The sequence below is a fragment of the Balearica regulorum genome, chromosome 10 (assembly GCF_011004875.1).
Source record: "Balearica regulorum gibbericeps isolate bBalReg1 chromosome 10, bBalReg1.pri, whole genome shotgun sequence".
Lineage (NCBI taxonomy): Eukaryota > Metazoa > Chordata > Aves > Gruiformes > Gruidae > Balearica > Balearica regulorum.
Window position 1 is genome coordinate 11,691,709 of NC_046193.1, and position 27,472 is coordinate 11,719,180.

Genomic DNA, 27,472 nt, shown 5'->3' on the forward strand with positions numbered 1-27,472 from the left:
TCTCATGGATAAAATTCCCAATATAGACACATTATCCATGTTAAATTAATTAAATTAATTTGCTTTAATAATTAAATTAATTTGCTTTAATAATTAAATTAAATTGCTTTGGTTTATATCAGTCCTATGAAAAAGCAAAATGGTATTTCTTTGCAATACAGCATTTTTTTCTGTGGTCTCTTATATGGTGTTTTTAATAGGCAGGTAACTTATTTCCCCTGATTTCTGGGTTTATTTGGTGTGCAGCTTCATGAAGGAAGAGTTAGGGCTGCTGGGATGACCTTGCTATGCATTTCTGCAAGCTTTAGGTATTTTTTCTATTTTCTTTCTATATTACTATCATTTTATTATGGCAACATTCTGATGACAGAAAAAAGAGACACACAAACATACTAGGTTATTGGCAATCAATTTAGGAAAGCCCTGTTCGAAGGAATACTCGTGGGAGATTCATCTAACTGGAGTGATATTGTAATTCTTCAGTCAGTCACAGGCAGATTGCAGATCCTTTAGTTATGACGCAGTATTTTTAGGGATCTGTAAAACTGAGCGCCAAGGAAAATGAGAATAAAGGATAGAGAATGTGGCTTTGTTTTCTCATACCAAGCATTTTCAGTTGGTGAAGCACATGATGTTCCAGCTATCCTCATCTCTCTTCCTATAACATCTCATTTGCTGGGATCTTATTTTCTATGGTTGCATTACATGGCTAGAGCCCAGAACAACTGCAATTTCACCTTCAAAAGTACATGTCGACTAATAGCAGTTACAAAAGCATTTCCAAGATGTAAGGGCCACAAAAATGTATTTATTTCTCTCTTAACACTTTTTAACAGTAGTGGCACTGGCCCTCTTTTTCACTTGGACGTGGTAACGTGGTTACTTACAGGTAACATGGCTCTCTTAGGTGAAGATGAGGAAGGTGAAATACTTAGCCCTAATGCGGCAGCAGTTCCTAGTCCTCAGATTTGCTTGAGGACAGCCCCTCCAACCTCCCTCTCTCTCCAGGTGGAATAAAACCTCTACCTGTCCTGGTAGACAGAGACCTCCAACTCTTTGACCCTCTTTGAAGCTGTTGAATTTCTCACTCTCAAGTTATGTGGAACATCAGATCAAAGGAGAGGGAAAGGTTGCAGCTCTAACAGCTTATTCATATTCCTTAGATGTTTCTGACTGAAGTTCAGCTTTCTTTTTCAGCCCTGCCGCTACTTTGTGTGTGGTGAGCATTTCTGATGGATTAGCAGGTCCCTCTCAGACACCTACTGCTGCTTGTGCTCCCCATCATTAATTTTCTCACTGTTTTGTCTATTTAATGAAGCACTTATTTTTAAAAAGTAGAAGATAGCTGGAGCAGAGATTTTCAAATGCATCAAATATAAGCTGGTTTTGTTTTGGTTTTTTTTCCAAGTGATTGCTATGTTGTTCTTGCAACTGTTAAAAGACCATTTTGTTGATGAGAACAGAAGGCTTTTATTTATTCATAGCACTGAGAAGGATTGATCTACACAGAAAGGTTAAAAAGGACTAAACATGGTCAAACTGGGAGGGGGGAAATGACTAAGAAGGATCTCAGCGTTAATAAGAGCAAGAATTGGGGTAGCGTTGCAAGTGAGAAGTAACAGCTCATGCACACCAGCACGAGGGAATGTTCCTGGAGAGCAGCGCTCCCTGATGATGTGATCAGGCAGGCTTCGGGGGGAATCTCCAGGGATGGAGTCAGGAAAGCCTTGGCAAGCTTTATTTGGAGCTGGTTTGCTCGTGGAGCAGCACGACTGTTCCTTGGTGACTATTAGCAAGGCTGGGTGTGGGCCCACGTACCCATAGCAATCTGTTCTCTTTCTGCTTCCTCCAATTGAGTCTACCTCGCTAGAGCAGGAAAAGTTTAAACTGCTTTTCTGAAGAGACATAGGAAAGAATGGCACTCACTGTTTGCATTTCCTTTGACAGGAGGCTTACAATGGGTTGTGGGCATTTCTATTTATTTTTTTCCAGAGAAGGGCTCCTGGTCTTCACTATAATATGTGAACATTGCTGGGAAATAAAATCTTCCAGATGCACTACTGGAAATAACCACGGGTATGGACGCATCAGCATTTGCAGGAGTGCAAAATAACATTTCTTCCCATGAATCCTGTTCTCATTTGTGCCCCCCACAGCAGGAAGAACCTCACACAGAACTGGGATTCGCTTGCACACAAAGTTGCACTACCTGAACCATACCAGCAGCCAAGCTCTGAGCAGCTGGACTGCTACTGATGTGCTCATCCTTAGATGCTCTTCTTGGCTAGGAAAGAGCATATAGCACTAGTTGTGTACCTGTATTAGTGCATCCTCTTTCAGGCTTTTTCTGAAGTGATGAAAGTTGTTCTCCCAGCAGAAATTCATAGTGCTGCCCAGCCCCGTGCATAAATACGGATCCCGAACGTACTGCGTGCTGTAGGCAGAGCTCCCGTAGTAGAGTAGCATGGCTGGCAGGCAGTGAGATCTGCAGTCGTGCAAAACCCGAGTGTTTCCCACACACAAGTGTTGGGGGGGGGGGCGTGGAAAAAGGTGTGACAGTTCACAGGCTGGAGTGGTGACTGCAAGGGCAGGAGGAGAGTCAGAGCCCAGCTGTCAGGTTGAGTTCCCCTCTCTCCTTATGTATTTCCTCTGCATAAAACCTCACTCTTCAAGAGTCAAGAAAACTCTTTCCTTTAATATTTTTACTAACAGTTCAAATCTGAAGACTCCAAACCTGATCGTGTTTGTCAGATGAGGATTGCTGTGGGGGCATTTGCTGCTGATAGTTCGTTAGAATTGCCAAGCAAAGAAGGAAGTTCTTCAGAGCTCCAGATTAAACTTTGCAAGTACATTCCTGTCGGGGAAATTAGCCCTTTTGTTCTTCAAATTATCACGACTTGTCTTAGTCTTTTATGATAAGTCATTTGGATTTGAGAGAGAACTACTAACGGGTGATTAATCTGTCCCACCATGATACAAGTGTATGGACATAAATCTTTGTTCATATAGCTCTGAAAACTGCTAGACTGAAAGCTCATGACAGAGCAAAAACAATGGGAATATAAAGGAACACTTAAATGATTCTTTGACCCTTGAGCCATGTTAAGTGTCATATGGACCCGTCAGCCCTGTCTGGAATTCATCCATTCTCCCCTTTTAACCCAGGGCAAGATTGAGTCGTAAACACGGCTGTGACATCAAAAGCAGACAGTGATGTCTGCTGCACGGAGACGGACGCTGAGGGGATATACCAGAGAAGAGCCACACTGGTCTGCCCCACCTCTCATGTTCTCTCTTGTAAGCGTCCACTACAGGTTCCTCTTGGGAGGGGGATCCCAGAGGAGATGGCTCTTTGGCCTGGCTGGCAGAGCACTGCCAGTGCCGTTTTATCCCTGTTTTGACTCCGTATTCAGTACAGTCCCAAGCCAGCCTAGCTCTCCCTAGCCTTTCCTTCTCCAGATGTTGAACAAAGGTAGCAGACAGGCTTATCTGCCTTCCAGGGCAGTGGTGAGGAATGCTTAGCATGTGCGGGGCACCCAGGAGGTGAAACCACAGTGCATAATTACAGGGTGAGGGTTCAGATACTGCAGTACACCATGTAATTCCTTAGGCAGTGAGAAAACTGTCAGAACCTGGAGCAAAGCCCTCTTATAAAACAAATAGCTAATGAGTAAACTTACTTCTGCCCCCCTTTTCTAACTCTTTTTAGTTGTGGGGATTCTCATGTAAAGTGGAGCTACAGCATGCACTTCTCCCAGCACAGATGTGAACTATGAACTTGAGGACCAAAAAGCAAGATTAACTCAAAATGAACTGGGAGACCAGCTTGCCCACCACTGATGAGCTCCAGCCAAAGTGAAACCAGTCGCTTCTCACCTCCAGCTCTTCTGGAGTGACGACTGGTCTTGTATCACCAGATCTCAGCGCAGCAGTGACGGGTCATTCAGTTTGAGCCTCTTTGAAATTATAGGTAAAATGATTCATGCTGCTAAGATGCAACTTTCCCCATGCATTGGACAAGCTCTTGAACACACTCTTTCAAATGGATAGTGTATTTTATCTTGCTTTCTCCCAGATAGCTGTGTGGAGTTGGGCTCTCTTGGTGGTCATGAGGTAGGGCCACAGCTTGTGTACGAAAAAGTGGTCTGGATATACCTCCCACAACACAATGATGCTGAAATGTGCTATGATTGTGTCAGAATAGAGTGTAGCCCAAGCGGAGTATCCTGTGGCACAACAGACAATTTTAAGTACTTTGAAATTGGTTTTATTAAATGGAGGTGTGCACACTATTATTGTTATTTTTGAGAAGCTCATTACAGACTTCTGCAGGCCAGTCTTGCTCTGGTGAAGTCATCTCAGCAGTGACTCTGTCACTTTAGCGCTTGGCCTTCATTCACACTGGGATCATACAGTCCCGAATCTCTGCCTGCACCACATGGCATCTTTCAGGGTAGTAAGCATTGTTCCTGTTTGAGGAGAGCAGCTACACAACAGCAAGAAAACACTAGGTGAATCATGAAAGCAGATACCTACAGTGTCTCATGCTCTAGAGGAAGCCACAAGCTGGGACTTGGAAATGCAAGGGCGGCTTTTATTTTGTTTGTCTTGTGAAGGCAGATGAAAAAGTGCTGTCGAGCCAGGAAGCAGCTAGACCACAGCAAACTAAAAATAAAGAGGCAGTAAGGCTGCACACAGCTGATGTATCTGACAGTGCACACATGAACTGCAGTGGAGTGTTCTGCTTAAAGCGTTTGGGTTAGGAAGGGGGCAGGGGATACTCAGAGGTGTTTCCCCTCCACTCCACTCAGGGGATGAGACTTTCTCTGTTTCATGGACTTCCCAAGAGTAATACTGGAGCCATGCTGATGTAAAAGTGGGGAAGACATGGTCCTGCACATCTTTTAGGCTAGGGGGTTCGAAAATTGTGAGGACTGGATACACCTTTAGCACAGACACATAGAAGCAAGAGCACCTGAAATCAGACATGTAGTGTCATCTAATGTGTGCTATGAAAACATATCAAACCAAACCTGGGCTACTGAAAGCAATCTATTTGTTTATCTGACCAATTGGTTTGATTTGTTTTGTTGGTTTTTTTAAATCAGATTTAATTGTGGTATAATCAGTGATATAAGGCAGATAAGTTCTCTGCTATAACACAGAGCTGGATGCAGGCATTGTTTGGATGGAGGGGGGAGGCAATGCAAGATGCTCCTTCATCACTGCCCCTGTATGTAGACATCACTAGATGATCATGTTGGACTGCAGTAAAGATTGCAAAAGAATGGTTATAGTTTCCTCAGTTCCCCCAATTACTCTGCTCCTTAAAAGCGCTCAGGCGTTTCCCCACTGCTGTAGATCCACCCTATAACAATGGATTATTGAATAAACAACAACATACCATCCAGTCAAACAGGATCTCTGGCTCAGGTCCTGGCTGAGCTGAGCTTGCTCTTGATGCACCTGAGGTGTGGGTTTGAGCTCCAAGTGAAGCAGAGCTAGGATACAATTTACTCCAGCCTTGCCCCATCCACCTTCTGGCACGAGCCATTCTCTTTCCTCGCTCTGTCAGGTGATGAGAAGAAGGTGCTAGGAGGCAGCTCCCCTGGCTTTGCTGCAAGCCCACTTTATGAGGGAATCCCTTTTGGTGTACTCTGGGGTCTGAGAGGCTGGCTTTTTACTCTGAAAGAAGTGGGGCGTGCAATGTGCCCTAGTTCTCCTAATTATTCACTGCTTGCTAATGAGCAGAGGGAGAAATGTCAGTGGGTCATTCCATGAGATAGTACATCTTCTCAGCAGCTGCTTCTTGAACAAAGCCTCGCTGTTGGCCTTCACACAAGGAGGCGTGAGGCTGTAACAACGGGCCCCAGTGAGGGGGGACACGGCGATAGAAGGAACAGAGTGCTCCCTTCTGAGCACAACGACTTTGAGTCTGGAGCTGTCGGCACTGGCCACCTTCCAGACGGTGCTCCTCAACCTATTGCTGTTAACTGTTAGCAGACAGACTGCATGATAGAGGAAAGACATGTCATTCATTCAGGAAACTTAAAAGGCTTCCTTCTTCCCATGAGGGTCGAGTCCTTCCAGCTTGCCTTCCATTGATTCTGCCTCTCAGATGAGAGACACCCTCTGTGATAAAGAGGAGTGGGCCACTAAATTTGTGTGGAGTGCTGATAATGTTGGGACTAAGTGACAGGAATTTTGGATGAGTGGTCCTGATAATCAGGAATAAACCATCCTTTATTTGGACAAAGGGTTCACTTTGGTGATTAAGGGAAACAAAAGAGGAAATAGCCTTGACTGAACTAAGCTCATTTTGGTTTACAGCCTGTTGTTTTGTTGTCTCAAAGATCTGTGCAATTGTCATCTGTACTCAGTCTTTACCTTTATAAATTAATCCTCACATCGAGGATCAAATTCTGTTTTCCCAACTTCTCGAGTAAATCCAGGATAACTTTGTCACTATGTCAGAAAGCAGGTTCAGGCACATGACTTGTAACTGTATTTCCTATTAGTGAAGGAGAGTTGGCAACCTCATTTAATGTTTTCAACAGCTTACTTGCTCTCCCATAACCAGCTTTGCTAGCTGTAGGCATACGTCTGCATGCAAGATGGTTGAGGGTGGAAGGACAAGGACCAGATGGTTATTAAAAAGCTAAGGCTGAGAGAACAGATCATTTCATGTTGCTAGCTATGTCTGTTACCTGGGGCAACTGGACAGGGTTGTTCCAGGGGTCATTTCCTTTACTGACTTCCATGGTAGGACATTAGTTCATATCAGCAAGGACTTTGGCCTCAAGAAGTGTCAGAGGAATCTGTATTCTTCAAGGGGAAAAAAAAAAATAGATGTTGCATACACTATCAGTGGACCTTTTTCATTAATGGTGTGGATGATGGGATGGAGAGCACTTTCAGCAAGTTCACAGGGGTACCAAATTGTGGAAAGTGAGCATATGATGGAAGGCTGCTATTCACAGAGACCTTGACAGGCTGAAGAAAAGGACTGGCAGGGACCTCCTGAAGTTTCAACAAAGGCGCTTGTGAAGTTCTGCATCTGGATTGGAGTAACCCCATTCAGCATTAAAGGTCAGGCATTGAATGACTAGAAAGCAGCTTTGCAGAAAAGAACCTGGGGATCCTTGCAGACAGGTTGAACATGGGCCAACAGTGTGACCTTGTGGTGAAGAAGGCCACCACGTACTGAGCTGTATCAGAAAGATTATAGCCAGCAACTCAAGAGAAGTGATTATTCTCTTCCATTCAGCATTTGTGAGACCACATCTGAAGCGCTGGGCCCGATTTGTTTCCCAGTAAAAGGAAAACATTGACATACTGGAGCAAGGCCAGAGGAGGGCTGTCAAAACAATTAGGGTACTGGAGAACAAGACGTACGAGGAGAGGCTGATAAAACTGGGTTTATTTAGCCTTAGAAGAGAAGGCTAAGAGGGGATCTTATTGCTGTCTACAAGTCCCCAGTGGCAGGGTGTGGAGACAGCACAGCCAGACTCTCCTTGGAGGTGCACGGTGATGGGATGAGAGGAAACTGGCACAAGTCACAACAGGAGAAATCCCAATTCGATACAAGGAAAAATGTTTTCACCATGAAGGCAGTCAAATGCTGGAGCAGGACCCGGAGAGGTGGGGAAATCTCTAGCCTTGGAAATATTTAAAGCTCAACTCAACAAGGTCCTGAACAACCTGATTGAATGGGAAACACTCTGAGTAGGGGCTTGAACTAGATAAACTCCGTATGTCCCTTCCAGCCTCAATTATTCTCTATGAACTAAAGAGCATCCTAGCTGCTAGCATTTGGGGTGTTGCTTGGGATGTTAAAGCACAGGAGGTTTTTAAAACGGGTGAAGAAATGACCCTCTTAAAAGCACACTTCAATGGTATCTACAATTAGGAACAACTTCATCTTTACGGAGATGCTTTTTGATGTCTTTGCACAATGAGAAAAAGGAAACGTGTTTATTTTCACCTTTACAGGGACAATTTTTCCATAGCAACAGCATTTCATTAATGTGACTAGCTTTCCTATTGTTTATTTGTCAGATGTGTCTAATTTGGAGGAGGTTGTTTCAGAAGCCAGTTGCTAATGATTCCTCACCTATAAATGTATCTTCATGCAGATGTGGAGTTTGTCATCCTATTGAGTTACAAATGACTGCTCCAAGTAACTGAATAGCATTTGAGAAGTACAGAGGAAACTATATTTTGTGTATATAGCTCCTGTTGGATTAAAACATAGTCTGGTTTCCTTTAATACCTTTTTAGATGGGTAACAGGAATCAAAGGAGCACAGCCCATCTCAGGTTAGTGTCTAGTTCAGCACTAACCTGGAGGAACAACCTTATTAAGGAGTGCAGTATTCAAAGAGAGCTCATATTTGCACCGAACAAAGGCAAAGGACAGGCAGCTTTACAAAGAGAAGTAAAACCTATAACCAGTCAATAAATGGCCTAAAACTGCCATTTTATCTTCATTTTTAATGCACTTTGTACCCTACCTGCATTGGAAACTACTGAAGAAAATTGCTCTTGCTGAACTGAACACCTACTGTATCAGGGGAAATTATTTACTAAAGCAAGCAAAACTTTTCAAAACTTCGAATGAGAATTGGTTTTCCGTATAAGTAGTGGGCTGAAGTCATGGGAAGGCTCACTTAAGCTGCCTGCATTTGTGTGCTTTGATCAAAACTGTGGTGGTCTCATTCTATTTTTCAACAGATGTTGTTATTAGCAGATTCCCTGGGCCTGCCCCAGGCAAACCTACTGCGCTGTGTTAGTGCATTGTAAAATGAGCTGTTACAGGGTCTAAACCAACAACAGGTTCCTTGCAAGCGAGGTATCAGCCCCCCACAGCTTCACAGTCTTCAATGGATATCCCTTCATTGCCCATTCTCTTAGATGAGGTTGAGGGTTGGGGCTGGAGTTACGCTTACCAAAATACAGACACAGAAGCAGCCCATCTATTGCTTTTTATACTTTGTAGCTCTAGTGTTCCTTGTTTGATTGTTTATTTGCTCATTCATCAAGCGTGGCGTGTTGTTATAGAGCTCATATGCCTGATTCAAATTGGTGGATTTCCTCCATAAATAACAAGCTGTGTTGATTTTCCTGGGAGTAACTCTGTTTGTTACAGACCATGAGCCCTTTTCGGGGACTGTCTCACAAGTCCTAAAACAAATGGACATCTTTCTTATTAAAAAAGATGCGGAGACTTTTTTTTAAAAACAAAGTGTTCTCTAGCAGTGACGGCAAACACGACACTGAATATTGCAGCAAGAAGGCCCAGAAGCAAAATAGACAATGAACGAAGGGAAAATTCATCCTTTTTTGATTCACATATTCGGATCCTTCCCTTTTCAATCAGTCTGAGTGTTGCAAAGAAACATATTTGGTTTCAGTGTCTGGTGTTTGCAGTTAGTCATGTTCCTCCTATTGCACATTCATTTTGAATGTGAAACAGGATATGTCTTTGTTTATTAAAACATACTCTTACTAGGAGCACAGGCAGGAAGACACTCCCTGGGTTATCTAGTCTTTTGTTCCTGCAAATAGCATCCCTGAGTCTTTTTCACAAATGGTCAAAGCTCAGTTTTTAACCAAGTTTGGTTGCTAGCAAACACTGTTCCGGCTGAGCAGGCCGTTCCGGGCTCTTGCTCCTCTGACTTGTCACTTTTTGTCCCAGGGTGTTTCTGCCAACTTTAGGGCTATATATTTCAGTGCCGATATTTTTCTCTCCTCCATCTAGTAGTTCCCCACAACATGTTAGATAAGAGGACTTCTCTTTTGGTCTCACACCTTGTCCGCAGAGCCTGGCAGAGCACTAACATTAACTGACGTCTCTCACGTATGTACTGAGCAACCCTCGGACCTTTCCTGGTTCTGCCTCTCCTTCCCCTTTGAGGTGTCAGGCAGATCTCGTGTGTGCCAGACACCCACAGCTTCACCTCTAGCTCCTTCAGGGATAGTGCCGATGCGTGCACTCCCAGCTCAGCACTGCACCTTCTCTTTAATTTCAGAATGCCTTTAATTTAAAACCACATTTATAATGTGATTGTTATGTGGTTTGGGGGTTTATTTCTTAATTGCTTGAGCTCTGTGTCTCTACACACAGAATGCATGCTTGCACCCTCTGAAGGCGGTAGCTAAATGTTACTGAACTTCTGTGGGGCCAGGATTTGACTCATGGGTTTTAAGGTTGTTTTTCCTCGTTTAGTAAGAAGCTAACATGTCTCGGACTGTTATTTTAGAGAAGAAAAGATCATTTTAGCTGATAAAGGGCTGTAGAGGGAACTATGAGAATTGTGGTTGGTGATTTGGGAAAATGATTTCAGAATTTAAAAAAATTAATCTTCATAATTGAAAGCCTCTGCCACTGTGATCCTCTTCGTTTCCGAGCCTGTTAGTAAAGTAAAGCAGAACATCTGGTTAGCCTCTGGTTCACTCTCCAACCCAGATGAGATTTTCCAGCATCACAGTAACATTCCTTTCAGCCTTGAGCATCTTCCTTCTTTATAAAAACAAAATAAAGATTGCAAAAGATCTCACAAAACCTGCAGCTGGCTGGAAGAAGTCTTACCTGAAGGTGTGTGAAGCCCACTATGAAGCCTTCTGTGCTTTCTGTTGGTCAGGGAGCCGGTTACAGTGGAGGTGTTTTGGTTCCCTAATGTACTACGACATCAAATGAGAACACATCAACCCATTTCTGTAAGCAGCAGCCAGTCCTCGGGTAGTGTATCTTGGTCGGTGCCAGCTGTGGCCAAATTTTAGTGACCTGAACTAGAAAAGCTTTTTTGCTTGATATTCTGAAGACTTCCCTGGATTTCACATAGCTTTAGGCCTGGCCTGTGGTCTGTTACTTTTCAATAGAGCAGCACTTTTAGTAGCCACGGTATCTCTTGCAGGTAGTCCTTCCCATTCATCATATGATTGATCCTGTATGATTCGGATCAGGATGTGGCTCATTATGCATTGCAGTAGTAGACTATGCAAGAGGGGGTTTGGAAACCCCCCCCCACTCGGCTCTGCCACAGATTCATTGTGGATCTCAGGAAAAAATACTTTACCTCACTATATCTCAGGTTACTCATGGGAAAATCCGAATGTGATGCTAACCCACTTCCAGAGAGCTTGCAGATGAAAAGCCGTCAGCTCCAAGAATGCAAAACTGTTACTGTGAATGGCTCTTCACAGGCTGAGAGGAAGATTCAGACAGTGAAGAGAGCAGCTTGGAATAAAAATATATCACCAATATTTAAAGGGATGCGGCAGAAAAATAAAGAAAGGTTACATTGCAACTATATAGTGTTTTCTTATGTCCAAATGCTAAGCATTTGCTTTTGGAACTGCTAAGGAATGGGGTTGTGGATTGAAAACAATCATATATCAGTTAATTACATGCAGGTTGACTAGTTTCGTAGTTACATGTCCTTTGACTGATTTTGTAATCAGGATTGCACCTGGAAACTTGACCACTTCACAAACAATGCAGGGAAGGTACTCTGTACCAGCTAAGCCTGTGCTTTGCTCCACCCTCCATCAGTATCGCCCCATGAATGGGCATAATCTGATTTAACTACAAAGTGAGATTTCCTAGGGCATTAAAACTGATGCCACAGAGCCTGTCCTGTGACACTCAGGGTTAATTTCTCCGAAGATACCGTCTTCTGCAGATTCAGTTCATGGGGAAAGCTGTTACATCCACAGCATCTGTAATGCTGGGATTTATTCAGGGCTTGGCAATACTTTCCAATTTGAGAATCCTTCAAAAATATAAAAAAAGTGCTGAATTGTACATCATACAAAGACTAATGCTCTCAACCCCCACCCCTTAAAATTGACGTTCTCCACACTGCATTTATTTTCTGGTTCTGAATTTATGAAAGACAAAGTGTGCTAGGAGACCCTGGCAGTTTGTCCAGTGCTAAGGAGGAGGCAGCCCGGTCCGTAGTGGTGCCGGATTCATGCTCAGTCTGGCAGAGGGCTGGGGACGGGGGAGAAACCAGGGGGCTGTTCTGAACTGAGACTGCCTGATACAACCTAGTATTTTGATTATAGCCTTTTCATGAACCTTGCACCTATCCTGCCCAGATTTTGAAGAGAGCTTTCTCTGAGCTGCAAATACGCCCTCACTGACTGATTGCAAAGTAGCTTGCACAGCCCAAAAGCAACACGCAGGTCTGTAACCTTCAACAGCTCAACACTTGTACCTGTGCATTGTTTACTGAAGTGCAGACCTGCCAGCTAGTATTCATTGTCTACTGTCAACCAGCCACGGTTTGAAATGAGTAATAGAGCACAGAAAGCAATAACCTGCCCGTTTGATCCTGACTTGTTTGGTAAATACATACGTAGTGAGGATTTCAGAGTTGCAGGGAGAAGAAAAGGTACAGAGAAAAAGGTATCAAGTGCTAAAAAGGAGCTGAAACAATAACACTGAAATCAATCTCTACCAAGAAAGGACAGACAACAGCTTTGCTGGAGGATGAATTTAGTGGAGCTATTTTCTGCCGTGCTACTTTCCCCGTGACTTTCCCCGTGCACCATCTGAATACCACCCAGCCATGAGCCAGCTGGCAGCCGTGGGACTTTGCTCTGGCACATGGGGCAGGGTTGTCCCACCCAGGAATGCTCCCTGCCAGAACTGCTTAATCAGAAGGGTTTTTTCTTAATTGTGTTGCTCCCGGTCAGGTCTGGTAGGGTTTGAGTGAGCTATAGCTCTGTGTGGATGTACCCAGTTTAAAAAAAACCAAACAAAAAAAGCCTACCCTTATTTCAAATAATCCACCTGCTGCTCACCCATTGAGCTTGTGCAAAGTGGGTATAAAAAGCTGTCAGCTCTGGAAGAGTGGTATTTCCTTCATGCCTTGTCAGGAACAGGGACAAATCCAGTCTAATGAGGGTGGCACTGCCATGTGGCAATGCAAAGGAGCGAAGCAAAAAGTGAAAATCTCTTTAACTCTGTGGGAAAGCTCCCTTTGGACAGGTTGATTGAGAACTGGAAGTGCAACCCCTGGGGAGAACCGACCCGGAATGCAGGAGTTTGGGAGTTCTGGTTTGCTAATGATCTTTTGACAGATTAATTGGTAAAACACCTTGCCAGTGTCTTAGAACATGGTTCCCACTTTTCAGAAACATTATTATTATTCATTTGCTGGTTGCTGCAAAAATTATATAACCAAAAAATCTGTGCCAAGATTGCTTTGGAATAGGCAAATGCTGTACTCTGGTGCCAAGAATCTCACAGACAAAACAGAACCCACCGGCAGCCCTTGCTCTATATGGGAACTGGTGTTTATTTTCACATGTAAATAAATTGGGTAAAAAACGGGTCTTTTAAATTCTATTTTTTTGTTGTTGTTGTTGATGTGGGTTCCCAATGGGTGGTCTGCACGGAGGGATGCTTTTGAAGATAGCTTGAAAAGAAGTTGTGCCTGTCCCCCTAGACATTAGTCAACAGCATGGAGGGAGTGGCTACATGATCCAGCTTTCATCTTCTTTTCTTCTTGATGCCTAATCTACTGTTAGCAGGGAAGAATTAGGACTGTCTTTCCTGAGATGAATTGATTCGATTGTTTTCTCAAGCATAAAAATATTCAAGGCACACGTATGGATTTTGCAATGTAACTAGCTCACTTGATGCTGCTGCAGTGTGCTGGGCAAGGCTCCCTGCTCAGAGATCAAGAGGTGGGTCATTAACTTGCAGCGCTATTTGGAGGGGAACAATCAGGCGGGTTGTGCAAACTCTCAGGCAGGGCAAATGAAACCGTCTTTAAGCAAATAGAAGAGCAAGAAATGAATGGCTTTTGTTAAGGAAAAAATGGAAATGTTTTCTAGTTAAACAAGCTGTCATTTAGGACTTAATAGCATGTGCGTGTTGGAGAGCCAACCCACATGCCAGCCGTGCTTTGGAATAAATGGGCAGGGACGGGGAAGGGGAGTGTGTGCAGTTCCACTCCAGCGCTGGCTTTTTCATTGAAAACCCTGACATTTTGAATTGGTGCCCCAGCTGTTTTAAAGCTGGAGCTTGGATCAGAAAGTTAATGCAAGGGGACTTTCCTTCTTGTTTTCATCTGGGAAAAAATAAAGTTTGCACCCTTTTATTTGGATTTTGTGGTAATAAAACAAGAGAAGAGAAATGGATATATGCTTTTAAAGCTAAATTAAAATAGCAGGGAGATTGTCCTTGGATGCTGTCCTTTTCCAGTGAACTTGAAACTTTAGCTACCATTAGTGGTATCGTAAGTCATATGTGGAGAGCAGAAAAGAGGCCCTTCTCCGTTCTGAAAAGATCAGCAGCATAGAGGTCAAGTGAACTAGTGAGACCCTGGATTAACTCCAGCAAAGTCCATGCAATTTTTTCTACAGTATCTGAGCACTGATACTGGTTCTATGTCACGCCAGAATAAATCTTTGAAGACCAACTGTGATGTTAAAGTCACCTCTACTATACTTCAGGAAATTATCTGCTCTTCTTGTAAGGGCAAAATCTCAGTACAACATTGCAAGAATAACAGTTAAAATTATTATAGGGCCTTAAATCACTTTGTGCCAGGTTGTAAGACTCCTTAGAGGCACCATAAGTTGTGCCTCACTGATTATATATCTTACATTTATATTGTGATTTTCATCCCATGGGGAAAGAGATTAGATAGGAATCATTTCGCCCATCACCAACAGAAACTCTTTTGCAGAGGAACTCAACAGCTGCTCAACCATCTATGCCAGCTTTGTGCAGCATTTTCAAATCGTTCATCCCGGTAGCCTGGTAGAGAAGGGCATTCCTTTCAGCGGTCTTTTGCTTTAATATTCTTGAGGGCTGGCTTGGGAGTTGGCATTGCAGAAGGGGCTGAGGAAGAAAGTGGAATATTGTTGTGTATGATGAGCTTTGTCGAAAACGAACTGGGCTCCATACTCCTCTTTCGTGGGCCTTAGCTTCCACCAGCCATGCCGCAGCAGCATCCTGATTTTGGGATAGGAATGATAAAGCTACCCTAATCCCGGCAGCATGGGAAGTGACTATGGTATGTGCAGGTTTTGATACTGTCTTGCCCCCTTTCATTACATGACGTCCCAGGGGACGCATATTTCTAGTCCGGCCACAGTGGCTGCTGTTCGTAAATGCAGCCTATGAAGAGCTCATTATTTTGCAACACAAACACTCAGATGGAGTTTTTTCAGCATGTTTTCACAAGCAACATGATGTTCCAGGAAGACTTTTAAGGAACTGTAATTCAGAGCCAAAATCAGCAACAGCGTAAGAAATGGGCAAGTCTTCTGAAGCCAAAAGAACCATGCTTGTATCTGTTAGAGATGAATTGGCCCTTAACATTGGCAGAAACAGTTTGCCTTGTCGGACAGAATTAACAACTGCTCTGATATGTACCAGGTCATTTTGTTTGTAATCTCTGGAGCACAGAAATTTTAAATGGCTTCAGCAAGATGACTAGTCCTCTGCTCCCCAGCAATAAGGCACAAATGATTTTAGTATAGAAAATTGCGTGTTTCTTTCTTTTTTTTTTCCCTAACCAAGACAACAAACAATATAACTCTGTGTGTGCACTATTCTAAAAATATCTCAGCTCTGCAAATGTATCTCTGATGTGGGAGGAGAAGGCTTTCAGTTTGCTGCACTCTTTGTGTGAGGCAAGTGATTAAAAACTATACAGCAAATGCTGAAAGAAAAATTATTTTCCTAACCTTGCGAAGGACTAGAGAAGCTGATGGACTTGTGTGTTTGGGGCAAGACACCCTTTTGGTAAGAGAGAGGCATAATCCATCTGTAATTCTTAGGTACCTGTTCCATACATAAAACACCAAGGGTAGAGAGATACTTCTGTTGGGTACCGTATCTAATGGTTTTATAATGTGCCTATTGTCATGGAAAACCCAGTGTACTCGCTGCATCTATACAGGTGGTGTGAAAAAAGGGATGCTGAGGACTACCCAGAGAGAGAAGAGTGGACAAAAGTTACTGAGGATAAGCATGTGTTGAGCTATATTTCAAATCCTTGAGGAACATAAAGATGGAGCCAGTGGTGAGGGTGAACCCTGTCCTTTTGGTTTCTATTGCTTCCCATCTGACATGGAAGTAGTCTTTCTGGAAAAACCTTAGACCGTAGGCTTGTATCACATATTGACAGTGTAAAGCTTGCCACTGCTGCAGAGGAGGTTTACTCTGCACTGTGCCCCGTGGTCCTGTGTGCTGGTGGTCTGGATCTCAGGCTGAGCTGGAGCATTCCACAGCTGCCTTCCAGCCTAAGCGCTGCTTTTTCTTCTTGTGGAAACCAGAGCTGTGGGAGAGGATGAGAGAGCTGGTGCACAGCTAAGGCTCAGTCAGATGGACATTGAAAAGCTCAGCTCTGAGATTTAGTTACAAAATACACTGCGGCACAGCAACACACCTAGGTGGCAACTTGATTGGAGTCAAGGTAGCGTGGCAAATCCTAGGGCAGCTTACCCTGCTTCTCCTAGCTCAGGTGTCTCTCTCCTGCCTGTGCTCTCCACCTGCATGCAGAATGAAGAGTATGTACATACGGGGCAGACACTACTGAATGCCTTCTGTGCATCAGACTTGATTCGGTTGGGAAACGGAAAAGACAAGGGAAGAAAAAAACTGAGCTGACTCCCTTGCTGTGATAAGTGTGTTCTCAGGGCAAGGAAGCCTCTTTGTTGAGTAGGAATCTGCACGATGCACTCGAAGGTGCTTCCTGTGTGTATTTGTTCTGAGTGGAACATTTGCTTTACATGTTACTGACAATACAGGCACAGTCTGTTGACTTTTCCAGATGTTGATTGTCCTGCTTTGAAGCTTCTTCCTGTTCAGTTGTTTGTGTGTCTGAATGGTGGATTAGATGTACTGCTTGTTAAACAAATAATTAAAATCGAGAGCTTTGAAATCCAGTATGTTTAATTAATGAGCTTTGCTCACTTGATGAAAGGGATGTGTACTTGTTTCGTTACAAAACAAGTATAGTTTTTTCAGTAGTGAACTGTTATGACAATTTGAAGTGTTTACTAGTTCATTAATATTTTTTTCATTAAACCTTAAAAAAACACCCAAGCAGAAAATCAAGGCTTCACACAACATTTGCTATGTAAACCCACTATTAGTGTCGTCTTGTGTATTGTCTCACCCACATTCTCCATCTATGTGCTTTCTCCCATCTCCTCCTCTGCAAAACTGTGCTGCCATACAGTCTGGGATTAGAGTTAATTATTACTTTTAGATCTTGCAGTACCTTGGACCAAAGTCTGTGATGATGCCCTGCAGTGCTGGGTGCTGTACAAGTGCAAAGAAAAGCAGTCCTTGCTCAGACGAGTTTCTATAGATCTCATAAAGACAGGCGTCAGCCGTAATGCCTTGTGACACCACTTAATTAACTGCTGCACTGAGATCTGAAACCGAAACACTCCTGAAAACTATTTATCTATCTGCTTCACTTTGTGCTTTAAGTTTTACCTCCACGTCCGAATGCATTTTAAATAGGGCGGAAAGCAGAGGCAGACAAGGGTCGTTGTCTCCCAGTCTATGGGGGTTGGATATTAAAATGAGCTACTGAAGTGGTCCCTTCCCATAACAGTGGGATTGCAGGGCAGGGTGTGGACCACCACAGTGAGGACCCTACCTGAGCAAGCTGCCACAAGCTCAGGAAGACTGCGGGAGAGGGGTTAGGTTGGCACATTTGCACCTTGTACACCAGAAGAGCCATCCAAATTTCTGTCACCAGCATCTCCCTCCCACGGGCTTGAGACCCAGCATTGCTCCTCCGTGTGGGCCGCCTGCAGAGTGAAAGCATCTATGAGATCTTTTAATTTATTTTTTTTTCCCTACACCAGGTAGTTTAGTAGCAGGGAGGACATACATGTCTCTCTCCAGCAGCATCACCTGCTGGGGGTGAGAGCAAAAAAGGGTGGGGGGTAGCTGAGCTCACCTTCCCGCATGCTGCAGTGTCCAGCACCAGTGAGGAGCCCATTCTGTCTCCAGTTTGGCACAGAAAACAGAGGCAGAGGCCTTCAGAAATAAACCAAATTTTTCAGAAAGCAAATAAACACATAATACTCATGTAAATGCCTCCTTTTCCAAAAGGCATTTAGGCATTTGCTTCAAATGGACTTGTCAGACTCCAATAAGCTTATTGATGAAGGAGGCAGTGAAAGAAGAAGGTCTTCAGCCACAGCTTGGTGTGGGCTCTAACGAAAATCCTTCCTTTGCTGTAATGTGCTGCTGCCTGTTGATACTGCGGAGCCAGTAAAATCACCTTTCCTGGCCTTCAACAGCTCCTTTGGGAATTGAATCGCACCCATGCTCCAGCTTATTAAATCAGACACTAGAGTACCGAGCCTTGCTGCGGCCTCCTCTGACATAATTAAGTGTCCTTTCGATGTGGGACTCTGCAGTGCAGGAGCGGCTCCTCAGCTGTGGGTGGTGAATCATTGACTTCACAGTGGTGGCAGTTCTCACCTTTAACTAATTCTGCAATCTCCCGGCGCTCCTGTGTTAGTGCCATTGCAATTCAAAATGTATTTATGCTCAGGGAGTGATAAGTGTGGAGTGCCTGATCTTCTCCTAACCCTCCTTGTTCTTGGTTCTCCCACTTCAAAATCTTGGAGTCAAGTATCTAGCGAGGAAAACAAGCACACAGTGTGATGGATACGGAGGAAGGAGTCCTGCATTCCTCTTGACCGTTTCTACCAGTTGCTTAGAAAGAGCATGTCACCCCACAGATGCCTGTGATGGTGTCCTCACTACAGTAAAAATGGATCCAACCCATCCCTTTTCCCCCAAAGCTGGAAACTTCAAAATAAGAGAAAAGTCAAGATCCAGATTCTGCTTGGAGAATTACTGCTCCCCAGGCAGATTTCTCACATCCTCTCCCTCTGTTTTATGGCTTTTCCATAATAAATAGGGAGCAAAGGCTGAAAAAACAACATAGCCCATAATTTCTGCTCTCCCGTGACTGTAAGCTTGAAGGAACACCACTGAAATCGGTAAATTTACAGCAGCATAGGTGAAGTCAACATCCAACCCTGTGTTTCCCCTGTCACCTCATCTTCCGTAGCAAAACGTTCCTGCTGAAGCTCTGAGGAGCGATTCAGTCCGCACCTGAGCGTGCAGGGTCAGGCCGTGCCTTTGTCAGGAGGGTTTGGCACTAGGAAAGAGAAAGAAATATGTGTAGTATATGGCTTGTACCAAAGTTGGTGTTTAGAACAAAAATTGTGCAAATATCTGAGGGTGGACATGGTGCGCCGCTGCGCTCACCCATCCCCGCAGTGCCTTGGAGGGCTGGGTGCTAATGCGCCCTGGGGTGTGCAGAGACAGCCACTGCCAGCCTGTCTCTTTAATACTCTGTTGATCTTATTTAGTGTATTTAGGGACAGATTTCTTCAGCAATGATGTGGCCCCACAGCCCCGGCAATAAAGCATTGCGCCGGTGGAGAGCCAGCACAGCTCCCCTTCTTTGTCCAAATGAATCTGCCCAGCAAGCCCAGAGCTGGGGTGCTCATTTCTTCAGGCAGTTCCCATTTGGCCTTCACTGAAGGGAAGGAAGTGTCGAGTTGCACAGTGCTTTTTATTTACATTTTTTTCAGCATATCTCCAATCTGACCAGGATGTAACATTTTTTGAGGCGTGTGAGCCAATGATGTCAGCTGAAGGGTCTGGCTGCTTTGGAGTGGATTTCAAAAGCAAGCCCCACAGCACAAGAGAATATAGGATTTGAGGAATGGAAGGACTTGTAAAAGTATGCATTTACAGGGGCACAGGATCTATTACGCAGGCAGAGTGATACCTACGTGGTGATAATGCACTCCCCATAGCCCTCACAGCCTCAAATTTTTCATCACTGAACCCCAGCTTTGTCTTCCTGCACAGCCAGCCAGTATTCTTCCATCCAGAGAGGTGTGTAGCTTTGGAGGCTCTGTAATCATAGGTGAAGTCATGCTTTCCGACAGGATTGACTGATCACGCGTTACTGGTTTTGTCTCCACAGTGGCAGAGCTGCAGTCTGAGAACCTCGTGCAGAAAATACAGAGGGCAGAACTTAATAGCTATTACATATTGGGTCAGATCATTGCAGCCTGTATTCAGACCTTGCTTGAGTGGACTAGGTTATTTTGCAGTGGTATGTTTGGTTGGAGTTGGAGGATTAGACCTCCTAATTCTAGATTTGAAATTTGAAAAAAGCTGGTTTGGATTCTGTTTTTTAAAGGCTTGCCTCTAGGAAAGGGTGCCCACAATTATCTCAGTACATACAACCTGAAATGGTCGATCACTGAGCCACTGTAGATACATCATACTAGCAGTGAACCACACAAGTTGGGTATGAAGACAGCCAGATACAAAATGTATTTGACTGATTTTGAAAACCAAGTGTGTCATGTGGATGTGCACTGGCAATCACAGCTCTTTACAGATGAGCATCTCCTGGTTATAACATCACATTGCCCTGTTGAAACCAGGGGCCCCAGGGGGAGTGTTGTGATGAGGAACTCATGGAGCTGTAATTCTCGTGACACTTCTCTGTTGCCTTCCTTGGGTGTTGTGTCACTTGGGTGTGGAGCAGCCTCTGGTTAGTTCCAGTTCCTGGGTGCAGGCGGTTCCCCTCCTCTTGCACCCACTGGCTTGCCACTGGCACTGTGGAACCACTGCGTCAGATTCATTCCCAGCAAAACCCAAAGCAAATAGCTTTACATCAAGGATGAACCTGACCTTTCATTCTTAATAGCTCTAAAGGCAAAAGATCAGAGAAAAACATGCCAATATTCTTGACTGTATTGATGTTTGGTTGTGCACATACCTTTCATCTGATAGAATAGGTCTTAGTTCCTCACCCTGAAGCTTTCTCTGCTGGGAGATTCAAACTTGCAATAAACTCATTCTCTGGTGGAGCGAGTTTGGTTTCTTGGAGGGGAAGAGAGAAAAACAGTAAAATAAAAGAACACAACCTAGAATGACATCTGGCTAACCTCGCTCAATGGGCAGGGATAGTATCAAAGCAAAGACTTTCATGGCCTTCCTTTAGCATACATGCAGACAAACTGCTCCTCAAGCATTGCTCTGTGCCATCTGAGTGGGGAACACTCAGGGTCAAAAGCTGGGTTCGTTAAGTTATTAATAAAAACCCCCAAACCCGGTAGAAATCCATTGAGCTGCTTGTCACAGCTATTGCACAGGTATTTCTTGGCTTCCACAACCGTAACTCTGTTTATGAGCACCATCATTGTTACGTGGTAGGATTTTCTCCACGCTGAGAGAAGGAGGCTTTCCAGACCTCCCTCTGTCTCATCCAAAAATAGAGCAAAGCTTCACAGCCCGACAAGAAGGAGTCATTGCTCAGACGCAGACCTGGGCCACAGGGGTTTGCTGTTTCTGCTTGCTCAGCTGTCTTACACGGACACTGTAGAGAAAGAGATACTAGAAGCAAGTGCAAGCAGCACCAGAGAAAAAAGAAGTGGAAGTGCAGAGCTCTGCTAAGAGAAAATGTTTCCTTTCTCTGGACTATTCAACTCATATTAACCTGCTAAATCTGAAGCTTAAATAATAGGCAGATAATGCATTTGAGGTCCACAAAGAGAGTGGACTGGACATGTATAAAAGTTGGGAAAAGCTTCTGTAATAAAAATCAGTTTAAAGTTAATAGATCCCCTAGCCATACACATGGTTCCACTTTTGTAGATTATTGCAACTTGTATTTTAATTGGCTCTTCGATTTGTTTCTGGTCACTGATCCATGGAGGATGCTTGCTATATCATATTTTGGCAGGAATTGGAGTGTGTGCGTGGAAAGCAGAACCGGTAATATGTTATTTATAATTGACCGGCATGACATCGATGGATTTATCTGGCAGACAGCACGGCTGATTGCAGTGTTCACTGCCAAGAGACCCAGCTCTGGAGAGCACCTGGCAGGACAAAAGAAGAGCGAGTTTGGGGTTCAGTTTTTCTTAGATGGAGTGTATTTAGTCCAGCTTTTTATTAGAAGTTCTGTCTAATTTGGAAGGTGATTTTTTTGGATGGCTTGCAAGAAAATTAACTTTAGACATACTGATTTCTTCTGGTATGACTATTGCCAGCAGATCTGAGTGTAAAGCCTATACCTTTCGGGCTGGGTAGGTAATGCTTTTCTTTGCTGTTCACTAGAGGGGGTACCATCCAGCATCTAAACAGTTATCAGACACTTCACATCTTTTGACAAGACCCTTTGTGCCTCAGTGCCCACTGGAGAAGGCCAAGGGAGACACGCTGGAGGAGGGAGATGTTTGAGACTCGCTATACCCTGTCCCATATGGATGGGATGTGTTTTCCCCTTCACAATTTTTCTTAACAACCTGCATGGGACAGAAACAAGTGAGGAGACTGTTACTGTGATAGATAATAACATTTTTGTGTGGTCAAGTAAACATGCAAACTGCTTCCCCAAGGTGGTATTAATTTCAAGCCTTTGCAAGCTCAAAATTCCCTGGGACTGTGTTTGTGGTGATGCTGGCTCCACCTCTGCCAGGGATGCCGCTGTTCCCATAGCAACTCACCATCTCTCGTTTTAGTCTTTCCCTTCCTTTTGATCAGACAAGATAATTCCCAGATACAGAATGAGCTAACGGTGTCCAGGTGCAGCAGAGTTTGCATTAACACTGGTTTAAGGGCAGCGTGCCACTTGTACTTCCCCAGAGCAGGCTGTTGCAACCACTGTGACTCGGCTGCTCTGCTGAGCGCTTCACCCCACAGCAGGGAAGGTTCCCAGCCCACCCAGTGCTCCAGGGTAGCAGTGAGGAAAGGCAGGACTCTGCAAAGCTCACGTGCACCCAGGCACTGGAAAAGGCTGTGTCTGTGACCCATTAAGTTTATAGCAACCATATCTAGTCTTAGAATTTTTCTGTTTCTCGCCAAGACTCTACACAGCAGTTGGCTCAGTACAGTGAGCCATCAGACCCCAGCAGCTATGATCCCTGGGGCAAAAGCTGGTTTCCCAGGATGCAGTGACCTCCCATCCCCACAGCAAGGCAAGACAGCCATTCTGCCCTCCTCACCCTGATGTTGAAGGCTACAAGAGGTTAGATCGGTACTCTCAGTTTTAAAGAGCAGGTAGAAACACAGGGGAATATATATATTTTTTTTAACCAGATCATGGACTGTATGGCACTTTTAAAATTATTCTGTGCAGTGTCCTTTGTATTTCTGCAGCACTCTCTTCTGTTGAGAGATCACTGCGGGAGAAGGTCAAGTTAGGACAGTAACAGTCTAACAGGCATGTTTCTGCTGAAGCCTTTCTCGATTGCAACCACTGTTTCGAATGACTTAGATGCATGCTCTCCTTTTCCCCTACAGTTGGTCATGGGCAGAGCGAGGGTGATCGTATGGTTGTCTCAGATTTCCACGTCTTCATCAGGGACAGCTTGCAGCATATTGATCTCATGAAGAAAGAGCACCCTGAGCTGCCCATTCTCATTCTGGGGCACTCCATGGTAAGCACCATCTCCTACCTCTCCCGGCAGCACCCAGGACACGTGCCGCAGCACGGTGGTACTCTTGTGGATGGCAGAAAATAACTCAGCCCACAGCAGGAAAAACAAAACTACAAGCAACCCTCCCTTCCACTTCATTCACTGACTGAGTTGCCAGCATGCCTTTCCCCAGAAGATCCGTCTTGAGTACAGTATAGTCCTTAACTTTTCTACCCGGATCATGGCCCTAATTAGTGCCACTTGCAACAATGGGCCTATTTGTCAATAGGATCGTTCATTCACACTGGGTACATGATAAGTCCCACCACCTCCCTGCAGCATTGGGCTTCTCCTTTCATTTCAACCAGGAGGTTAAGCCCTCCAAAGCTTTGTGAGCGGCTAGGGGATGAAGCACGAAAACACCCTGTAGCCTCATTCTGTTAAACAACCTAACAGGAAAATGTACTGGGGATTAGGGCTGCAAAAACAAAGGCACCGATTTGGTGAACAGATCTGAAGTCTGATTCTGACAGCACGGGCCAAATCCCTTTATTCAAGCTAGCAATATTCCCACTGATGTCATTGATCTGCTCTCCCTGCCTTCCTGGAGGAGACGAAAATGAATAAGTACTTTGGGATTCAGGCCATGCTCAGATAAACAAGTGTTCTTGCATAAGAAGGCATGGCATGCTCTGAAGTGCTCGCTGCGCTCCAAAGCCGCTGTAACAAGGAGCTAATTTCCCAGTGAGGTCTTTGAGATGCTCCTCGCTGCTGCTCCTAACAAGCCCCTGGTTCTCCGGCAGCATGGAAGTTCACCAAATATTTCCCTTGGCAACTAATCCTCTGCAAACTTTCCCGAGCAAGCCAGCCAGGTCCCTTCCGTCCCCCACCCCTCACGCCATCAGCCACTGTCCCCATGCAGGAGGGCTCAGCCTGGCTGGCGCTCAGCTCAAAACCGTGGGCTGGGTGTTCGCTGTCAGACCTCAGGCACAGCGCTGTGAGGCTGGAGGGGCTGGGGACACTGAGGAGGAGAATATTTAACTTTCCAGTAATTAGTGAAGATTTTTGCATGCCGGATGGCAGCGTTGCTGTTGCCCAGGTTACCAGTGCCACAAGCACAGACCCAGCCTGGCTTCACGGCATTTCCCTGATGCAGCACCAGTCTGTCACATTGACAGAGCTTCAACTTATTTTTCAAGTCCCACCCAACTACCGCTTCAGACATTTTAACTGAGGAGGACACAAGGCATCCTAGGGAGCTGACAGACGTTGCTCAGGGAGTTGAGTTCAGTGGAATGTGAGGGTTTACTGAATGAGAGCAGAAACCAGATCTCTTCTCCCCAAAAAAATCCCAGCCACTTCTAGTGACCCTGCTCCTCCAGCCTTCCTCGCTGACCACACTGCACTCTCAGCTGGGGCAGCAATAATTTGCTTATTTGGACTAAAACCCTTCCAGTAACAGGATTGCTATATAAATGAGATGTTGATACCTGTATTAAGCTGTGGGCTGTTATTTTGCATTGCAGGGGGGAGCCATCTCCATCCTGACAGCTAGTGAGAGACCCAGCGAGTTTTCAGGCATGCTGTTAATCTCTCCTTTAGTGGTAGCCAGCCCAGAAGTCGCCACTCCCATCAAGGTAAGAGCAAACCCACATTGCACCTTGTCACCTCGCTCTTCCACTGAAGGAAAGATGTTAAGACCTCTAGCCTTAAAATGCAAAACCCCGCTGAGATCTGTGCCACCTGGATGCCAGTCAATACTTTTCTTGTAAGTGCCTCCCCCACGGTCCCACCTACTTTTCAGAGGGGAAGTGAATCCTGAACTCATCCAGAAAAACCCATTTAAATGAGAACGATGCTACCTTGGGAGGTGGTAGCAGACTGTGCTTTCTTCACCAGACCCTGCGGCAGCCCACACAGTGCCGTCCTTTCCCTTCCTCTCCTACACTTTTCTTCCTGACTCATACAGAGTCTGGTATAGTTGCAACACAGGCTGCTGGCTAAGTCAGGCCAGGATTATTTTTGGTGTTTGGGGAATGACCAATTTCTAAATAAAACTAGAGCTCTTGAGGCCCAGGAATCCTTCATGAGCCTCAAATAAGGCTTCCAGCTAAAGCATCACTGCCCCAGCAGTGTCCCATCTGGCTTGGCACCAAGGCTGGTTCTTGTCCAGACCATCTCCTTCAGCTTGCATTTATGCTTTACCCCCCTCCCATTCCAGAGCTATTTCTGATCCAAATTTGCACTGCCCGCTCTGCCCTTCCCCAGGGAGGCTCCGCAAGGCAGCAACTGACCCTCAGCTCTCCCCTCCTCTTGGAACTTTTAAAGAACAAACAACAATCCTAAAAGAAGCTGGAAGCAAAGGGAAGGACCAGCAAAGCCAGCAGGAATGACAGAACATCTGATTCCCACAGGACTCGTTCCTTTATCCTTTCTCCCTAGACTCTTCTCCTGTGCTAGCTTGTTTTAATCTACTTCTAAGCTATTTCTCTTGGCTTTTTTTCTTCTGAGAGAAAGGAAACAGATTGCCTCAGCTTTTAGTATAATCCTGTTGCACCTTCTGCTGTAGCCAAAGCCACCTACTGACCCCACCAATCAGTACAAGCACCAAAGGGTGCTTTTTAATCATTTCACTTTTCCACTAAAGGAAATGCGTTAAGACCTCTAGCCTTAAAATGCAAAACCCCGCTGACATCTGTGCCACCTGGATGCCAGTCAATATTTTCCTTCTAAGTGCCTTCCCACCTAATTTTCAAAGGGGAAGTGAATCCTGAAGTCATCCAGTCCAGGAAAACTTATTTAAATAGGAGGCAGTGCACTAAAGGATGCTTTTAGCAGGCTGGTAGCTGATTCTTCACAGGCAAGGCTATACCTGGCTCAGGATAAGGGTCCCATGGGCACCAGTGCCCTTGTTTTTTCTTATTTTGAAAAGGAAAAAGAATACATACTGAGAAAAAAAAAGTGTAGGGTCTGAATGTGACACTGTTAGCCTTCTGTTTCTAGTTGAGTCAAGGAAAATATGGAAAGTTTTTCCTTCTTCTAGAGCTATACCTTTTTGCTAGATGCTTTCTGAAATAAGGACTCCCCAGGTCTGTGGGAACTCGTATTACTGTAGTCTGGTATCTTGCTGATCCGTACCAGATTGTTGCTTTATTTCAGTGTAGGAAATCCTAATCTCTAACTGAAACATTTTGGAGGTGTTTATACGGTCTCTTTCCTAGAGAGTCTCTTGCATGCAGTAATACAAGGGCACAGTGAGTTTCTTTCCCTTTCAAATCTATTGTTGCATCTCAAAACTGATAAAAAATTCATATCTGAAATATCTCTGCTCTGTCAAATGTAGTTGAAATCAGTCCTGGAGTTGAAAAGGTATTTTCAAGAGGAAGGAGTGAAAACCAGCAGAGTATTCTGCATAAACCATGTTTTCCCATAAAGCTGAGCTGAAAACACTGGTGTGCTTTTTTTTCCTCCCTGAGAGCCAAAAAAACATTTCATTGGTGTTTGTGCCTCTGAGGCTCTGGTTTTCCCTTGGAGCTGGTACAACTTCTCGGCCCTGGGCCATTTCCCAAGGACCATTGCATTCATCCCTTTGCTGGGGAAGTTTCCAACTGAGAAAGAATTTACCTTGGCCTAAACAAACGAGGGCTCAAGGCAACAATAACAGAGGGCCAGATTACACACTGGGTCCTTCAGTCTGTCTTAGAAATACCTTCCCGTGCTGCCGAACCAGCCCTGGCAGAGTGGAATCGCAGCGCATTTGCAGACTACACGTAGAAAAATCAGATTCTTCTCTTTGCAGAAACACAATTTCGTCAATGCCCTATAAAACCTGTGTCCTGATAGAAGCATCAACCTACTTGTTGCAAGTCCAGTGAAGAGGGAGGGGTCTTTCTGCCTTCCTCCTTTTCTTCCCAACTAATCCAGACAAAATCTGGCTCTGAATCTTCAACATTTCAAAGGATGCAAAGAGATGGGAGTCACATATGCTGGCAATGGGCAGAGTAATGATAAAAGAGTAT

General features: G+C 44.7%; 1 protein-coding gene across 4 annotated transcripts in view; it reads left to right on the forward strand.

Annotated features, from left to right (window-relative positions):
- Positions 1 to 27,472, forward strand: part of MGLL (monoglyceride lipase) — a 106,892-nt gene that overhangs the window by 65,203 nt on the left and 14,217 nt on the right. For all 4 annotated transcript variants that reach the window (XM_075762108.1, XM_075762111.1, XM_010304973.2 and 1 more), the window contains 2 exons: positions 23,338 to 23,474; positions 24,980 to 25,090. In XM_075762108.1, the coding sequence (XP_075618223.1) occupies positions 23,338 to 23,474; positions 24,980 to 25,090 (248 nt within the window). The remainder of the gene's footprint in view (positions 1 to 23,337; positions 23,475 to 24,979; positions 25,091 to 27,472) is intronic.